We start from the raw sequence: 14,322 nt of genomic DNA on the forward strand, positions 1-14,322 counted from the left end.
CATAATAATATTGCTTTATGCCGGAGGAAGGGAAGGGGAAACCTCATGATGCTTTCACCTGTCAGTTTTGTCAGACTTGTTCTTTTCTGATGATTTGGGTTCTCCACCCAGAGGCCAGGGCTGCAGTTGGTTCCCAGCACCCGGAGTTGTCAGGACAGCTCTCAAAGATAAGGCTGGACAATCAATCCCCAAGCAACGAGGGAACAGCCAGTCTCCTTTTGGGTGAAACTCTACCCAGAGTTCGGTATCCCTGGGGATAAGGTGGAGCCCCAAGCTTCAGTGAACACCCAGGGTGTTTACGGAATCCGAGGACTGGATGAAACTCTCACGATAAGACCTCAGGCCACCCCCGCATGGCAGTGAGCCAGACCTGGCTTGACCACTTCACTGGGGGGCCCAGACTCAGCAAAGCCCACCCAGCCTACTGCAGTTACAGGGCGGCTGTGGGGAGTTTGGGGAAAGAGCATCTCCAGGGCAGATATGACAACCAGGCCAAGCCAGGAGTCCCCTGCCCCTGAGGGACGACAAGAAGCCTGGATGTCAGGGATAGCTATGAGCACCTCACAGTATCCCCGGGCTCCCGGGGAGTTGGGGACCCTTCCCAATAAATTTTACTTTGTTACAGGTGCTCCTTTTCTACTATTTTGATTGTTCCCAAAGTGACTATTCAGGCAATAAGATTTGGTGGAAAGACAGAGTGAGAACATCTTTGAGATTTAAAAGTCATATAAGATGTCGCCGCCAGCGGCCTTCAACCTTTTCCCACATATCTTCTCCGCCCCCCCCCCCCCACCTTACCTTTTCTCTCTGGACCAGCTTCTTGTAGACAGTGTCTGGGAAGGACCTCAAGGGGCAGAACTTGCCGGTGCCCTCAGCGCACATGAAGACGCCGTTCTCGTACACGACCCGCCCCCGGCTGATGGTGACCAGGGGTACACCATGGCAGCGCATGTTCTCGTACAGGTTGAAGTCTCCTCCCTGCACCTGGGTGCTGGCTGAGATGGTCCTGGTGGGAAGGCAGTGGCGGGAGAGAACGCTCTGAGAGGAGGTAAAGATGTCACAGCTCAACAGAAGGGAAGGTACTTAGCAGGAAGGGAAGATGCTCAGTGGGAAGGGAAGATGCTCAGTGGGAAGGGATGATGCTCAGTGGGAAGGGAAGATGCTCAGTGGGAAGGGAAGATGCTCAGTGGGAAGGGAAGATGCTCAGTGGGAAGGGATGATGCTCAGTGGGAAGGGAAGATGCTCAGTGGGAAGGGAAGATGCTCAGTGGGAAGGGAAGATGCTCAGTGGGAAGGGATGACCCCCAAAGGCTAGGTTGGACTGTGTGCCCCCAAATTTATATGTTGAAGTCCTAGCCCCCAGTACCTCAGAATGTGACTGTATTTGGAGATAGGGCCTTTAAAGAACCAATTAAAGTGAAATGAGGTCATATAGGTGGACCCTAATCCAATCAAATGGGTGTCCTGATAAGAAGAGGGAATTGAGACACCAGAAGTGCACGCACAGAGGAAGTGCCTTGTGAAGACAGAGGGAGAAGATGGCCGTCTACAAACCAAGGAGAGAGGCCTCAGAACGAAATCAACTCTGCTGACCCCTTGATCTTGGACTTCTAGTCTCCAGAACTGTGAGAAAATAAATTTCTACTGTTTAAGCCTCCGTCTGTGGTATTTTGTTATGGCAGCCCTAGCTGACTAATACACTGGGCTATACTCTAGGGGTCTTTCTGCCAATAGCAATCACTAACAGCGACACCTGCAGCAGCAGCAGGGACCAGCCCCAGGCTGGATGCAGAACCCGGCTTCTCAAGGGCCCTAATGGAGAAGCAGTGTGGGGATCCCAGCAGGGAGGTGCGTTTCTTTGCTATTCAACTTTTTATCTTCAAAATCCCAGCACATTTTTGTCTATCTTGTTCGCTGCTTGTGCACCTAGAAAAGTGCTCAGCAAATGGTGGCACTTTTCGATTTGTTGAGTGACTGAATGAAATTTAACGTTAAAAAACAATTCCCATTACCCTGTTCAAATCTCTGAGTAAAGATGATGCCCTGGGGCTTCCCTGGTGGCGCAGTGGTTGGGAATCCGTCTGCCAGTGCAGGGGACAGGGGTTCGAACCCCGATCCGGGAAGATCCCACATGTCGTGGAGCAGCTAAGCCCGTGCACCACAACTACTGAGGCTGCTCTCTAGAGCCCGCGAGCCACAACGACTGAGCCAGCGTGCCACAACTACTGAAGCCTGTGCACCTGGAGCCCATGCTCTGCAACAAGAGAAGCCACCGCAGTGAGAAGCCAGCGCACCGCAAGGAAGAGTAGCCCCTGCTCGCTGGAACTAGAGAAAGCCTCCGTGCAGCAATGAAGACTCAACGCAGCCAAAACAAAATAAATTAAATAAACTAATTTAAAAAAAAAGATGATGCTCATAACTGGTGAGTTATCCTGTGGCTTGATAACTCCTGATTCACTTCATTTACCCACTCATCTTGTGTTCATTAACGCCATGGGTATCAAGCGCTGTGTGCTCAAGGGGACCGACACCCTCAACGGGAGAAGCAGAGTGTTGGTGGAAGAGTCCAGAACTGAGTGTCAGGACATCTATCTGGTTCAGCCAATTATTAGCTATGTCATGTGGGGAGTCCCTCTACTCTCTGCTCTTAGTTTCTTCAACAGTAAAATGGAAATAAGAACTTTAGGCTTAAGTGCTTCTTGGGGCTGTGTGAAAAGCAAACAAGATAGTTGATGTGACCTAGCTCTGAAAAACTGTAAAGTGCTGTGCACATGGACCTGCACTATAGCAGATCTTCAGCCCTTCTTGTTCACTGTTGCATTCCTAGTGCTTGGACCATGGCAAGCCCTCAAGTATTTGTTGAATTGAACACACCTTAGGGTCATCTTGCTCTATGCTATAAGTAGTGCAAAGATGATATGCTTTTGGAGTTCTGTAATATAAGGTCCTTAAAATCCCAAGTCCCTCTAGCCCTGGAGACTAGCAGCAGGCTTTACTTTGTAGCTTCTGGGTCCCACACCACCACGTCGGCATCGGCTCCAGGGATGATGCGGCCCTTGCGGGGATACAGGTTGAGAATCTTCGCTGCATTGGAACTGGTAACAGCCACAAAACGGTTCTCATCCATTTTTCCTCCAACCTGAAACATTGCAAAAGTGTTAGGTCAACCGACGCCCTGTGTGTGTGCCTCAAACCCTGGGTCACGCTTGACCCTGGCCTGAGGGCTTTTAGTTGGTCAGAACAATGGTGCTGAGAAGGACAACGCCATGGGCATCATCTCAGATGAGCCAACCTGCTAGGCTTGGTTCCATGCTACTCCTCTCTCCTTCTTGCAGCAATGGGGGCGGGTGGGCCCTTGTTCCAAAAGGTTGCTTTCCTGGTGCAAATCTACCTCCTGTTTGTAAAAGCAGGTCTACTCGGTACTCACTCTGGATAAATCAGGAGCTTCCCTGCATCCACGAAGGGACATATATTCTCTCCTGGAAAGGCTTCTTATCGTCCCACCCATGAAGGCACCATGGACCCTTTTCAAAGGGGATTCCGGAGCTGCCTCATGGGTCTTCCCCGAGCTGGTTGTTTAAGCTTGAGGATTTCAAATCTCTTTGGCCTCATACTCTATGCTGCATCTAATCTGTGATAGGTCAAGATCAAAACTACTTATTCTTCATGGGCAGAACAGGAGGTATTCAAATGAAGTCCCAGCCTCTATCTTTATTATTGGACAAAAGATATCAAGATCTTTAAAAAGGTTCATATCCCTTGGCCCAGAAATCCGCTTCTAGGAATCTGTCCTCAGGAAATAATTAGAAATGCTGATGTACACTCATGAACAAAGAGATTCTCTGCAGCATTATTTCTAAGAGCAAAAATTTGAAACAGCTGAAAGTTCCAAACATCGTGGAAGGATTAATTGAAACATGGCACTGCCATTGGAGGGAATATTATTTAGCCATTAAAAATATGTTTTTAAAGAATTTTTACTGATATAGGAAGACACTCAAAATACACTGTTATATGAAAAGAAGATGAACCCAGTAATTAAAATAATGTATAGTACATGCATAGAGCTGGAAAGAAATATACCAAAATATTAATAATTTCCCAGTATGCAATTATGGGGTTTTTTTCCTAATACTTTTCCGTATTTTCCAAATTTTTATGCTAGGCATTATTACCTTTCCGATCAGGAAAAAAAACAGACCTTTTCTGTTTTCCATTTGAGTGAAACAGGAGCTGTGGTTGACCCAGCCCTCCTAAGGGTGAAAATTCTTCCGAGGCCCAGAGTGGGGAGGGGTCGTGGGAACATACCACTCCTCTCTCCCAGATGACGCTCATGCGGTCCTGTACGCCGCTCACGCCGTGTGGGATCTTGGTGAAGTCCTCCTTGCCCATAGCTTTCTGCTTCGTGGTGAAAGGTCGGTGATCTGACGCCACAATGTTCAGAGTATCACTGGGTAGAGAGAAGGACATGACCAGTAAGGGGAGGGGAGGCCAGGGTCCCAGAGGGTGGGGGCAGGGACAGAGATAAACCCTTCACTTGGAAACCCGGCAAAGCTGGTTTCAATCTCGGCTCTGCCACTTCATAGCTGTATGACCTCTAGCGAGTTATCTGTGAGAACCTCAGTTTACACATTTGCAGAATGAGCGTGTGTGCCAACTGTGGCACAGAATGCCAGCGTCATGGGAGACACTGAGAGTCTTTGGATGTTAAGAGAACTAACGGGTGGAGAAAAATTGAACTTAAGAGTTTAACTAAGGGCTTCCCTGGTGGCACAGTGGTTAAGAATCTGCCTGCCAATGCAGGGGACATGGGTTCAAGCCATGGTCTGGGAAGATCCCACATGCCGTGGGGCAACTAAGCCCGTGCACCACAACTACTGAGCCCGCGTGCCACAGCTACTGAGCCTGTGTGCCACAGTTACTGAAAACCGCGTGCCTAGAGCCCGTGCTCCACAAGAGTAGCCACCACAATGAAGCCCGCACACCGCAACGAAGAGTAGCCCCCGCTCGCTGCAACTAGAGAAAGCCTGCGCACAGCAATGAAGACCCAATGCAGCCAAAAATAAATAAATAAATTTAAAAAAATGAGTTTAACTAAAGTGAGAGGGTGGAGGTAGTTTTTCTTCCATAGAACCGTACGCCGACTCCCTCTCATCTCCCTCCTCAACCTGCACCAGGCCCTGCTGGCAATACGCATGTGCTGGTAAAACACTCGAGTTCCATGTTAAGCTTTGCTTGGAGGTGAGGGCTCTCCTGGCCCTGCAGGGAAGAGGAAGGACAAGACGGAAGAGAAGTCTGCCTTGATCAACCAGCAACAACATGCCAGCGGTTCATCGCCGCTGCCATCTGTGAACATGGTCCTCAGACGGTTGATGAGGCTACGGTGGGTAAGGCACGGCCAGGCTCTCGAGGGGTTCTGGGCCAGCTCAGAACTCGGGGCAGAGACTTACATCAGTGAGAGTGCACATGGCATGCCACTCTGTGGCATGGGCTGGTAGCTCCCTGCGCCAGAGGCGCTGTTCTGGGCCCTCTCAGAGACTGCGGGAGGGGCTCTTCCACAGAGCAGAGGGTTTATTCTAGGGTCTCCTGGGGATCCCCACATCCCCCAGACCTGCAGAACCCACCAGAGATAAACAGAATCTTTAGGTTTTCACTTTCTCCTCAGGGATCCTCCAGACACCCGGGTAGGGCTCAGATCAGAAGATGCCCATCAGAGTCCTGGGTTGAGGGTCTGGGACCCCAGGACCCCATGCTTTAACTGACAAGTCTTACTGAGCACCCACTTTTCTAAAAAGGCCCCTACACAAATAAGTGCTTACTAGGCAAGAGTGAATGGGGGGGCACATTCCAGAAGGGCTTTTGGGGTCCCCTGATGCTGCCCTGAATCTGAGAGGTATGACAGACCCATCCTTACTCTTTAAAGTTTAAAACGCCACTGCCTTTTGTTAAGTACTTTAAAAATATATATGTTCAAATGAAAAAATTTCTGATCCCTTTGAGAAGTCAGATTTTAAATAAAGGACAAATCCTTATATCTATAGATTGTACTCATTACTCTGGTATATTCGAAGAAACCACATCCTAAAGTAGATCATTATGAAACAGCTCATATTTTCTTATAGAAATATGATAATTGGTGTCTGGGTTTTCTATCAAGTATTTTGCATAGTACCAATTATCACCAACAATGTCATAGAAGCAAAATTATAGTAATCATAAATTCCTAAAAATGTAAAAATTATGCTCCAAATTCTATAAAACTGCACACGTTTACAATATGCACTGATTAAAGAAGGGATTTGGGGACTTCCCTGGTGGCATAGTGGTTAAGACTCTGAGCTTCCAATGCAGGGGGCCTGGGTTCGACCCCTGATCTGGGAACTAGATCCCACATGCCGCAACTAAGAGTTCGTGTGCTATAACTAAGGAGCCAGCGAGTCGCAACTAAGGAGCCCATGAGCTGCAACGAAGGAGCCCGCCTGCTGCAACTAAGACCCAATGCAACCAAATAAATAAATAAATATTAAAAAATGGGATTCAAACTATTCTCATAATAGTTCACATGAAATTATAATTCTAGTTAAATGAATAGAAGTTAGTTAAATAATTTAAATAGGGCTTCCCTGGTGGCGCAGTGGTTGAGAGTCCGCCTGCCGATGCAGGGGACACGGGCTCGTGCCCGGTCTGGGAAGATCCCACATGCCGCGGAGCGGCTGGGCCCGTGAGCCATGGCTGCTGAGCCTGTGCGTCCGGAGCCTGTGCTCCGCAACGGGAGAAGCCACAACAGTGAGAGGCCTGCGTACCGCAAAAAAATAAAATAAAATAAAATAAAAATAATAATAATTTAAATAAATTTGACAAAATAGGCTAGATATAAAAACTCGAATTATTCGATTAATAATACTTTTCTTCCCCTGCCTATTTAAATTTGTGTGGCTTTGGGCCCTGTAATTTGGGTGGGTTGGGAGTTTTACTACCTTTTTGTTCTTTCAGTAAATTTGCTTGTGGCAAGCAGAGGTATTTCAAAAGATTCTTTGATCTTGGAACTGAGCCCAAATTCTTATAGTGGGTTCTTGATACTTGTTTGTTTTTGCTGTGTTGATGATGATGAAAAGGAGGCCGGTTTTTCCCAACAACAAGCGTTTTTAGAAGAAAGAGCTGATCTAGCATTTCTCCCTTTACTCTCTCAAATTGGTTAAATCTGTCAGAGCTGCCACTGCTCAGAATCACAGCAAAACTATGGGACAGACTTTAATTACTGCCACTGTGCCACAGCATATCCTGCCCCTCCAGGGGCCACCTTCACCCCGGGACCCTACTGCCTGCACTCCAGTTGTATTTGGGAAGCCCCACACTGCTCTTTCGGCTGTTAACGTAGCAGGATGTGGAGTGGAAATTTTCCAGTTGTTAGCCAACCAGGACTGAAAACTAAGGACGTGGTTGAGATAAAAGCCCCATTATCTAACGACAGCCACCTCCAACTGGGGCTGGTCACTTACATCAACACCCCCCTCCATCACCCTAACAGAGGTGTATCACCACCCCCAGGTCTTGTAAAAGCAGAAGACAGGGAGGGCGACTGAGGTGTTGGCAGAATGGTGAGTCCTGCACTCTCCCTTCTTCCTCTTTTCATGGGTTGAATGGTGCTTTCCTCTCCTCCAACTAGTCTCAAGAGGGGACATTTCAAGAGGTTCACCTGTGGAGAACAGAGGTGACAGCAGCAGGCACCTGCCTGAGCCTCTGGGTGAGGAGAGCCAGGGGTGGGGGCCAGCCTGCCCTCCCACCGTAGGGAGTGGCAAAGCGGTGTGAGCTTGCTCTGGGCCCCAGATACTGTAGAAGGTGGCCAGGCTTAAGTTGCTTGGCCAGATTCTTGTGCACAGGGAATTGCTAGTTCTGGAAGCCGGGAAGGTACGGGAAGGAGACGTCAAGCTGCACTCCATCTCCTGTGTCAGAGGATTGCGTGAGGGTGACTCAAGGGAGCCTGTATCTGGGCACATGCCCCATACAAGGAGGGCCCCAAAGGCCAGTCACTTTTAGCCAGAGAAGCAGCGACGATTAGTGCAGGAGTACAGATCGTGCTTGGGTATGGAATGGAATTCGCCACCCCTTTAATCCTAACCCCTATTAATTCTCTGAGCTGGGGGGTGGGGAGGGGAAGAGACTGACTTTTAAACTGAACTGGACTTCGATAAGCAACAGAGAAGAAAAAGCAATGGCCTTTACCAGTATCAAAATGTCACTAGAGGCAAGAAAGAATTTGAAGCAAAACGAAACAAAATCTTTCCACGTTTGTGTCCCACCAAATTCAGACTATTCATTAAAGCATTTTATTTAGACCTGGATGGAATGGGGAAAAGCAGTGTTAGAAAAAGAAGAGCTGGGGAAAGGGAGGTCTGGAGGAAGATGTTACGGGGAAAGCGGGAGAAGGTGCAGAAGGAAAAGGGGAAGAGGAAAGAAAGGAGGGAGAAACACACGGAAGGAGGGAGGTACGTACAACGAGAGAAAACCACGTGGGACACCATGAGAAGAGGGAGAGGTGAAGAAAGACGAGAGATAGAAAGAGGCACAGATTTTCTAGGGTAAGTCAGAGACCACATCCTATAGTTCCCCAGTGGCCTCCAGTGTAAGGTGTCAATATCCTTTGAAATTCTGAATAGCCACTGTTCACAGTTTTATATACGCTCTTTACTCGTCACCTCAGAAGCTCTCATCCGAATCAAGTGGTGATAGGAGCTGCATGGAGAAGCTAACAAAAGCAAAAACCCTCCTCTGGACACGACGAAATCAAACTTAGGTCAGGTTTGGGGCCTCTACGATATCACCTCAAAGATCTACAAATTCCCGGAACGGCGCACGTTGTGAGATAATGCCGCGCCGTGGTCCTGCTGAAACACCTTACTTGGCCAGCAGGCTCATGAGGTAGGTTGAGGTGTTGGTGTCCAGTCTCAGGGGAGGCACCGTGACGTAGGCGGCTGCATGGGACCAGTCCTGGTGGTAGTAATGTAAGCCCGTCAGTGTGGCGTGCGCGGTGGTGGTCTCGGCCAGCACGACCTTCCCTGAAAGAAGAGGGTTCAAACCATCACCAGGAGGCCAGTGAACCTGGGAGATCGTTGGTCTGAGCCTCTCACGAGGCAGGTGAAGGAGCTGAAGTCAGAGAGGAAGGGACTTGCCCGAGCTCAGCTGGGCATTTGAGGGCACAGCTGGGGTCAAGGTCAGACTGTTCTCTGTCCCCGTGCTGACTGCTGGCAAGAACAGAAGGGCGAGGGCGCCGAGGCGGGGCAGCACTCATCTGTTTCCTGAGCAGGCGGCTGCCGGGAGCAGCTTCAGGAGAAAACTGGGGGTGGCACCGTAGCAGGGGATAGAGGGCAGGGAGACGGAGGTGGGAGACTGGAACGACAGCGCAGGAGAGACGGCGAAGGGGGTCCCGCTGAAGAAGCAAGAGGCAGGATTTGGAGGGCAATGTGGTGGGAAGGCTGAAGGCCCTTGCTCCCAATTTATATCCTCAGGTTTGTGACCGTGACCTGTTTCTCCTGTTACTGGGCCCTCACTGGCACCCCGAGCCGTACAAAGCCTTCAGGGGCTGCCAGGTGCTCCGACAACACAGGTGCCCTGGGGCTGGTACACTGAGTTCCTGAAAGGGACGCTGGGCCCTCACAGTGTCGTTTCTCCAGGGACTTCCCAGGCATTTCCCCCCTGAAATGCCCGTTGGAACTGGTCCAGGATTTCATGTTGGTTACCAACGCAACCACTAGCAAAACCCAAGAGACTGAAAAAAATACCAGTTAATGAGTTGATTGAAAACTTGGAAAATTTTACCAGACCCAGGAGAGGTGACGGACACTTCTGTAAAGCTGTTATGCAAACAAATGTGCAGAGGGAAACACTGGTGCTAATGCCCTGAACCCAGGCCAGTGCAGGGTGCTTGTGAGGAAGACAGCCAGAGAGGAAAGGGAAAGGCAGGCTCAGCGCCTGGCCCCAGGAGCCGGGCTGGGAAGTGCATGGAGCTGCTGGGCCCCACCACACATGGGCGCTGCTCAGCCCAGCCTACGGACTCACCTTGCATCTTAGCAGCTGCAATAACGTCACCGGCCGAGATGCTGGACACGTTGACCAGGTAGATGGGACAGTGAGTCTAAGGACGGGAAACACGGTGGGAAGGAGAGAGCATCAACCCCATAACCTAACAAGGACCAAGGTGACCGGACCAGCCCAGTCCTGGCCCCAGCGCCGCCCCCTGCATCGCTTAGCACTCCCCTCAGGGTGGCGGTCTTCTGCTGGGAATGCAGGGCTGGTGGCTGCAGGCTGGGGAGCCCCACGAAACAAGGAGGGGACAGGCAGCGCCCAGCACCAGAGCCCAGCAGGGGGACATCAGGGCAAGATGCCAAGTGCTGAACCTCACATTTTCTACCAGCCAACACCTAGACTATTTACAACTTGAAATGAGGGACTCTTCATTTCCTATTCATGAACGTGATGACCTAGAGACAGTTGTGTATTATATCCCATATCTAAAATGATGATGTCTGCCATCTGAGGGCTGCTTTATCAGTAGACAGAATGTACCCTGGAGAAGAAACAATACACAAGAGGTTTGGGGCTCACAGTCTGCACCAGACAGGACCGGTCTTGCAAATGGACACCTGGATTATAACACTGATTGGCTTTTCCTCTATCAAGCTGTGTGACCACGGTCCACGGCTTCACTTCTCTGGGCATGTGTTTGAACTAAGAAAACGAGGAGCTGCCCTTCTGTTATTCAGATCTTTCCTAATTCTGGGGTAAGTTTCCATCAGGAAGTAATTGATAGCGTAACTATTGTTACGACAGTAAAACAATGTCCTTGTCCAGCTCCTGGACTTGCAAAGGGCTAATGGGAAACTGTTTTCCCAAATGTTATTCTAATGCCTTCTTTGCCTGTCACATTAGGAGGATAGAGAATTTAGGGGCTGGCCTGGCATTTGATGTGCTTGGCACAAGTTTCCTGACTAATGCTGAGACCAACTGGACCTCCAACCTCTGTGTTCCCCTGGCGTTCCTAACACCACATCCTCAGCTCACAGCCTTCAGGGTAGCCTAGGTCTTTCTGGAGGAGAAGTTCTTAAGTGTTAGCGCCCATTAGGATCATTAGCGGGCTTGTTAAAACACAAGTTGCTGGGCGTCACCCCCAGTTTCTGATTCAGTGGGTCTGAACAGGCCTGAGCATTTGCATTTCTGAGTTCCTATTTCTAACAAATGATGTTGATGCAGCTGGTCCAGAGACCACACTTAGAAAACTAGAGTTCAGATTATCTGAGCAAATAGAACACTTAATGATGGTTTAGGAGGAGAAAGGATCTTGGTACAGTGTTCTCCTGTTTTTAAAGTGCTTTTCCTTCCACGACTCCTTTGATCCTCACAACCGTCCTGTGAAGAGTGGGTGATATTATCATTCCAATTTTAGATAATAAAATAGTCTCTCGGAGTGGTTGATTGACTTGCGTGGGACTGGAAGCTTGTCTTTGGTCAAGGCCCCAAGGTGTGTGCTCATTCCCACCACCACACTGCATCAGCGCCCCCTTACCCTGAACCATACCAAGGAAAAATCATGAATGGCCCAGAGGCGGAGGTTCGAATCATGATTCTCTAAGCAAACGTCTCTCTGCTCCTCTACAAGGAACAGATTCCAGCTGCCATGAGGCTCTGTGGTCCCCACCTTGCCCTGCCTCTGCTGGGAGGCATTTCCATTTGAGCAATGAACCAGGTCTCAGCAAGATCAGCAGGGTAGAATGGAGAGCCGGTGGCAGGGAGGACTCCTGCCAGGTCTGTGGGAATAGCAACGGTGTTGTTCATTCAGCAAACGGTGTTCATTGGCGGTCCTGGGAGCCAGGCATGGGGCTGGCACCCAGAGCAGGATGGGACTCTACTGTACAGGCTGGGTTCTGACCCCAGAGTTGAGAATGGGCTGAGGGTGAGCTGGGGTCTACTTACTCTGTTTGCAATGGTGATAACTCGGTGAGTGGCTTCTGCCTCCACCTGTTAGAAACAGAGGACAGGAAGAAAACAAGCTTCACCATCTCCCTAAGCAAGCTTACATCTCCCTGACACCCCACCTCGTACGCAGAAAGTGCTGGAATGTCTGACTCAGAGCTGGAGGGACAAACAGCACCCACAGGGGCTGGCTCGGGGGGAAACCCTGGGCAGGGGCACCAAGCTCCAACCACCTCTGCTCACACTGAGAGAACCCCGGGACTTAGGGCTCTAGGCACGTCTTTGCTGGATGCTACTCAGGGCTTAATTAAAAGACGACAAAACAAGAACAAACGAAAACCTGCAGTCACATCTCTCCCTGGTTTCTGGTGCATTCTCTCCACAGCCATCTCAGAACTGTAGCAAAGGAATAACACTGATTGATTTCAAGCTGAAGATTGGCCTGGATCGGGATTTCTGAACCTCGGCACTAGCGGCATTTGGGGTGAGATAATCCTTTGTGGAAGGGGCTGAACAGACACTGCAGGCTCTTTGGGAGCACCCTTCACCTCGACCTAGTAGATGCCAGTAACATCCTCCCCCAGGTTGGGATAACCCAAAATATCTCTGGACATTGCCAAATGTCCCTGGGGAGCAAAACCTCCTTAGATGTCCCCTTTAATCAGTAGATGGTGAAGGTGGTATTCTTGCTATTACTGCCACTACGGTCAGCACCGCTCTCTTCCCCTCATAGAACTCCACAAAGCCCAGTCCTGTGCGCATCCCCCACCCCTCTTCTCCCAGGCACTCTGAGTGCCTTGTTGAAGCTGGTGTGTCTTTCTCTATCAACTCTGAGGTGCCCAAACAGGAGCTATATTCAAGCGCTCTCGCAGACAGAGACAAACCCACGGCAGGAGTAAGGTGGGACCCCCGCCCACACCAGGCTGACCCACTGTAGGCTGACTTGGTTCCTGTCTGATGACAGAACCATCACATCCTGTCTCCAGCTCCTCGTCCCCCAAGGCCTCCCCATCAGTCCCTCATGGACATCCAACCACCACTCTGCATTTAAGGCTTTGAAGAAATGGAAAATAGCTCTCCCCTCACCACTAGTAAGGCATGTCCGAACAGGGTCATAGGGCAAGAACACGTTATTTATCTAATGTGATCCTCCAAAGCCGAATTCTTCAGCAAGGGGGACCTGGGGGCATTTGTGTCGACACCCTGCAAAACCGTGCAAGGATAAAACCAGAGGGCAGAGGGAGAGCAGGGCTTAGTCACCATCTCAGCAACGAATAGGAAGAGGGGGTAAGAGCACAGACACGCACGAGCCTCTCGTTTCTGGTGGGAAGGGTCCAAAGTTTTCCACAGATGCTCAAAGGGATCTCAGCCCCAAAATGGCAACTCACTGGCTTATAGTTTGGAATTTCTTCTAACATCTAAAGGCCCTTTCAGTCTGTCTTTTCTCTCCCGATTCAATTTTGGCCAAAGCAACCCCTGGCATGTTCACATGGCCTCCCTCAGACCCTTGAAATCAGCCCCCAGTGAGGTGGGTCTGTTTCCCCAAAGTTGTCTTCCCCAAGGAAGCTGAAGGGCAGGTCGGCCGTAGCATGGAGGAAGTTGTTCCCTGGGAAGCTTCCAGATAGGAATTTCACCCATGAAGAAAGCAATACCATGCAACTCGTATTTACCGATGACTCTTCTATCCTAAAAGTTCTGTGAATCTATAGGAAAGATGATGACAAAGAACACGGATATCTTCCTCACCTCCTCTGGACGGCTGATCTCAATTCCTTCTGGGCCTGTGATACCCAAATCTAGCGCCTCCTTTGCACCCTGAATAAGAGCAAAAGAAAGAAAATTGAGAGAATCATAGAGATACAGAAAAATACTGAACCCAAGGGACAGTAAAATATTTTCAGCACAGCCCATTCCAATAGGTTTGCTGCTTTTCTCACTTCTGTAATACCCATCTTAGAACGAGGGCAGGATTAGGACAGGGACCCCCTGAGTCTCACTTCATAATGATTGAAAATATCTTTTCCTCTTAAAAATACAGTTCAGTCACCAGCCAACAGGCCTGGGACACTAAAGACAAACACTGTTTATTGATCTGCAAATCAGAACTTCCTCACTGGAAATCTAGTTAAACCTCCAGCTTCCACAGATGCCTAGATTAACCTTTACCCCAAGTATCCTACTTAAGACCCAGTAGTACAAAGGGGCCTGTCTGTCTTGGTACCAGTGAGAAGATCTCTATAATACCTCAGGTCCGCTGAGGAGGTACAGGAAAGTGGAATGTTGACCCTTATTTATTCTGTACGTCACATCTCATTAAAAATATTTCTTAGAGGTGCTCCAAATTCCTCTGTGATAA

General features: G+C 49.5%; 1 protein-coding gene across 1 annotated transcript in view; it reads right to left on the minus strand.

Moving 5' to 3' along the window:
• Positions 1-14,322, minus strand: part of DPYSL5 (dihydropyrimidinase like 5) — an 85,993-nt gene that overhangs the window by 5,266 nt on the left and 66,405 nt on the right. The window contains exons 5-11 of the mRNA XM_079941024.1: positions 13,713-13,781; positions 11,967-12,011; positions 10,056-10,131; positions 8,899-9,055; positions 4,308-4,449; positions 2,996-3,138; positions 799-1,006 (exon numbers count right to left, since the gene is read on the minus strand). Coding sequence (XP_079797150.1) covers positions 799-1,006; positions 2,996-3,138; positions 4,308-4,449; positions 8,899-9,055; positions 10,056-10,131; positions 11,967-12,011; positions 13,713-13,781 — 840 coding nt within the window. The remainder of the gene's footprint in view (positions 1-798; positions 1,007-2,995; positions 3,139-4,307; positions 4,450-8,898; positions 9,056-10,055; positions 10,132-11,966; positions 12,012-13,712; positions 13,782-14,322) is intronic.

The sequence above is a fragment of the Stenella coeruleoalba genome (assembly GCF_951394435.1).
Source record: "Stenella coeruleoalba genome assembly, chromosome: 13".
Classification (NCBI taxonomy): domain Eukaryota; kingdom Metazoa; phylum Chordata; class Mammalia; order Artiodactyla; family Delphinidae; genus Stenella; species Stenella coeruleoalba.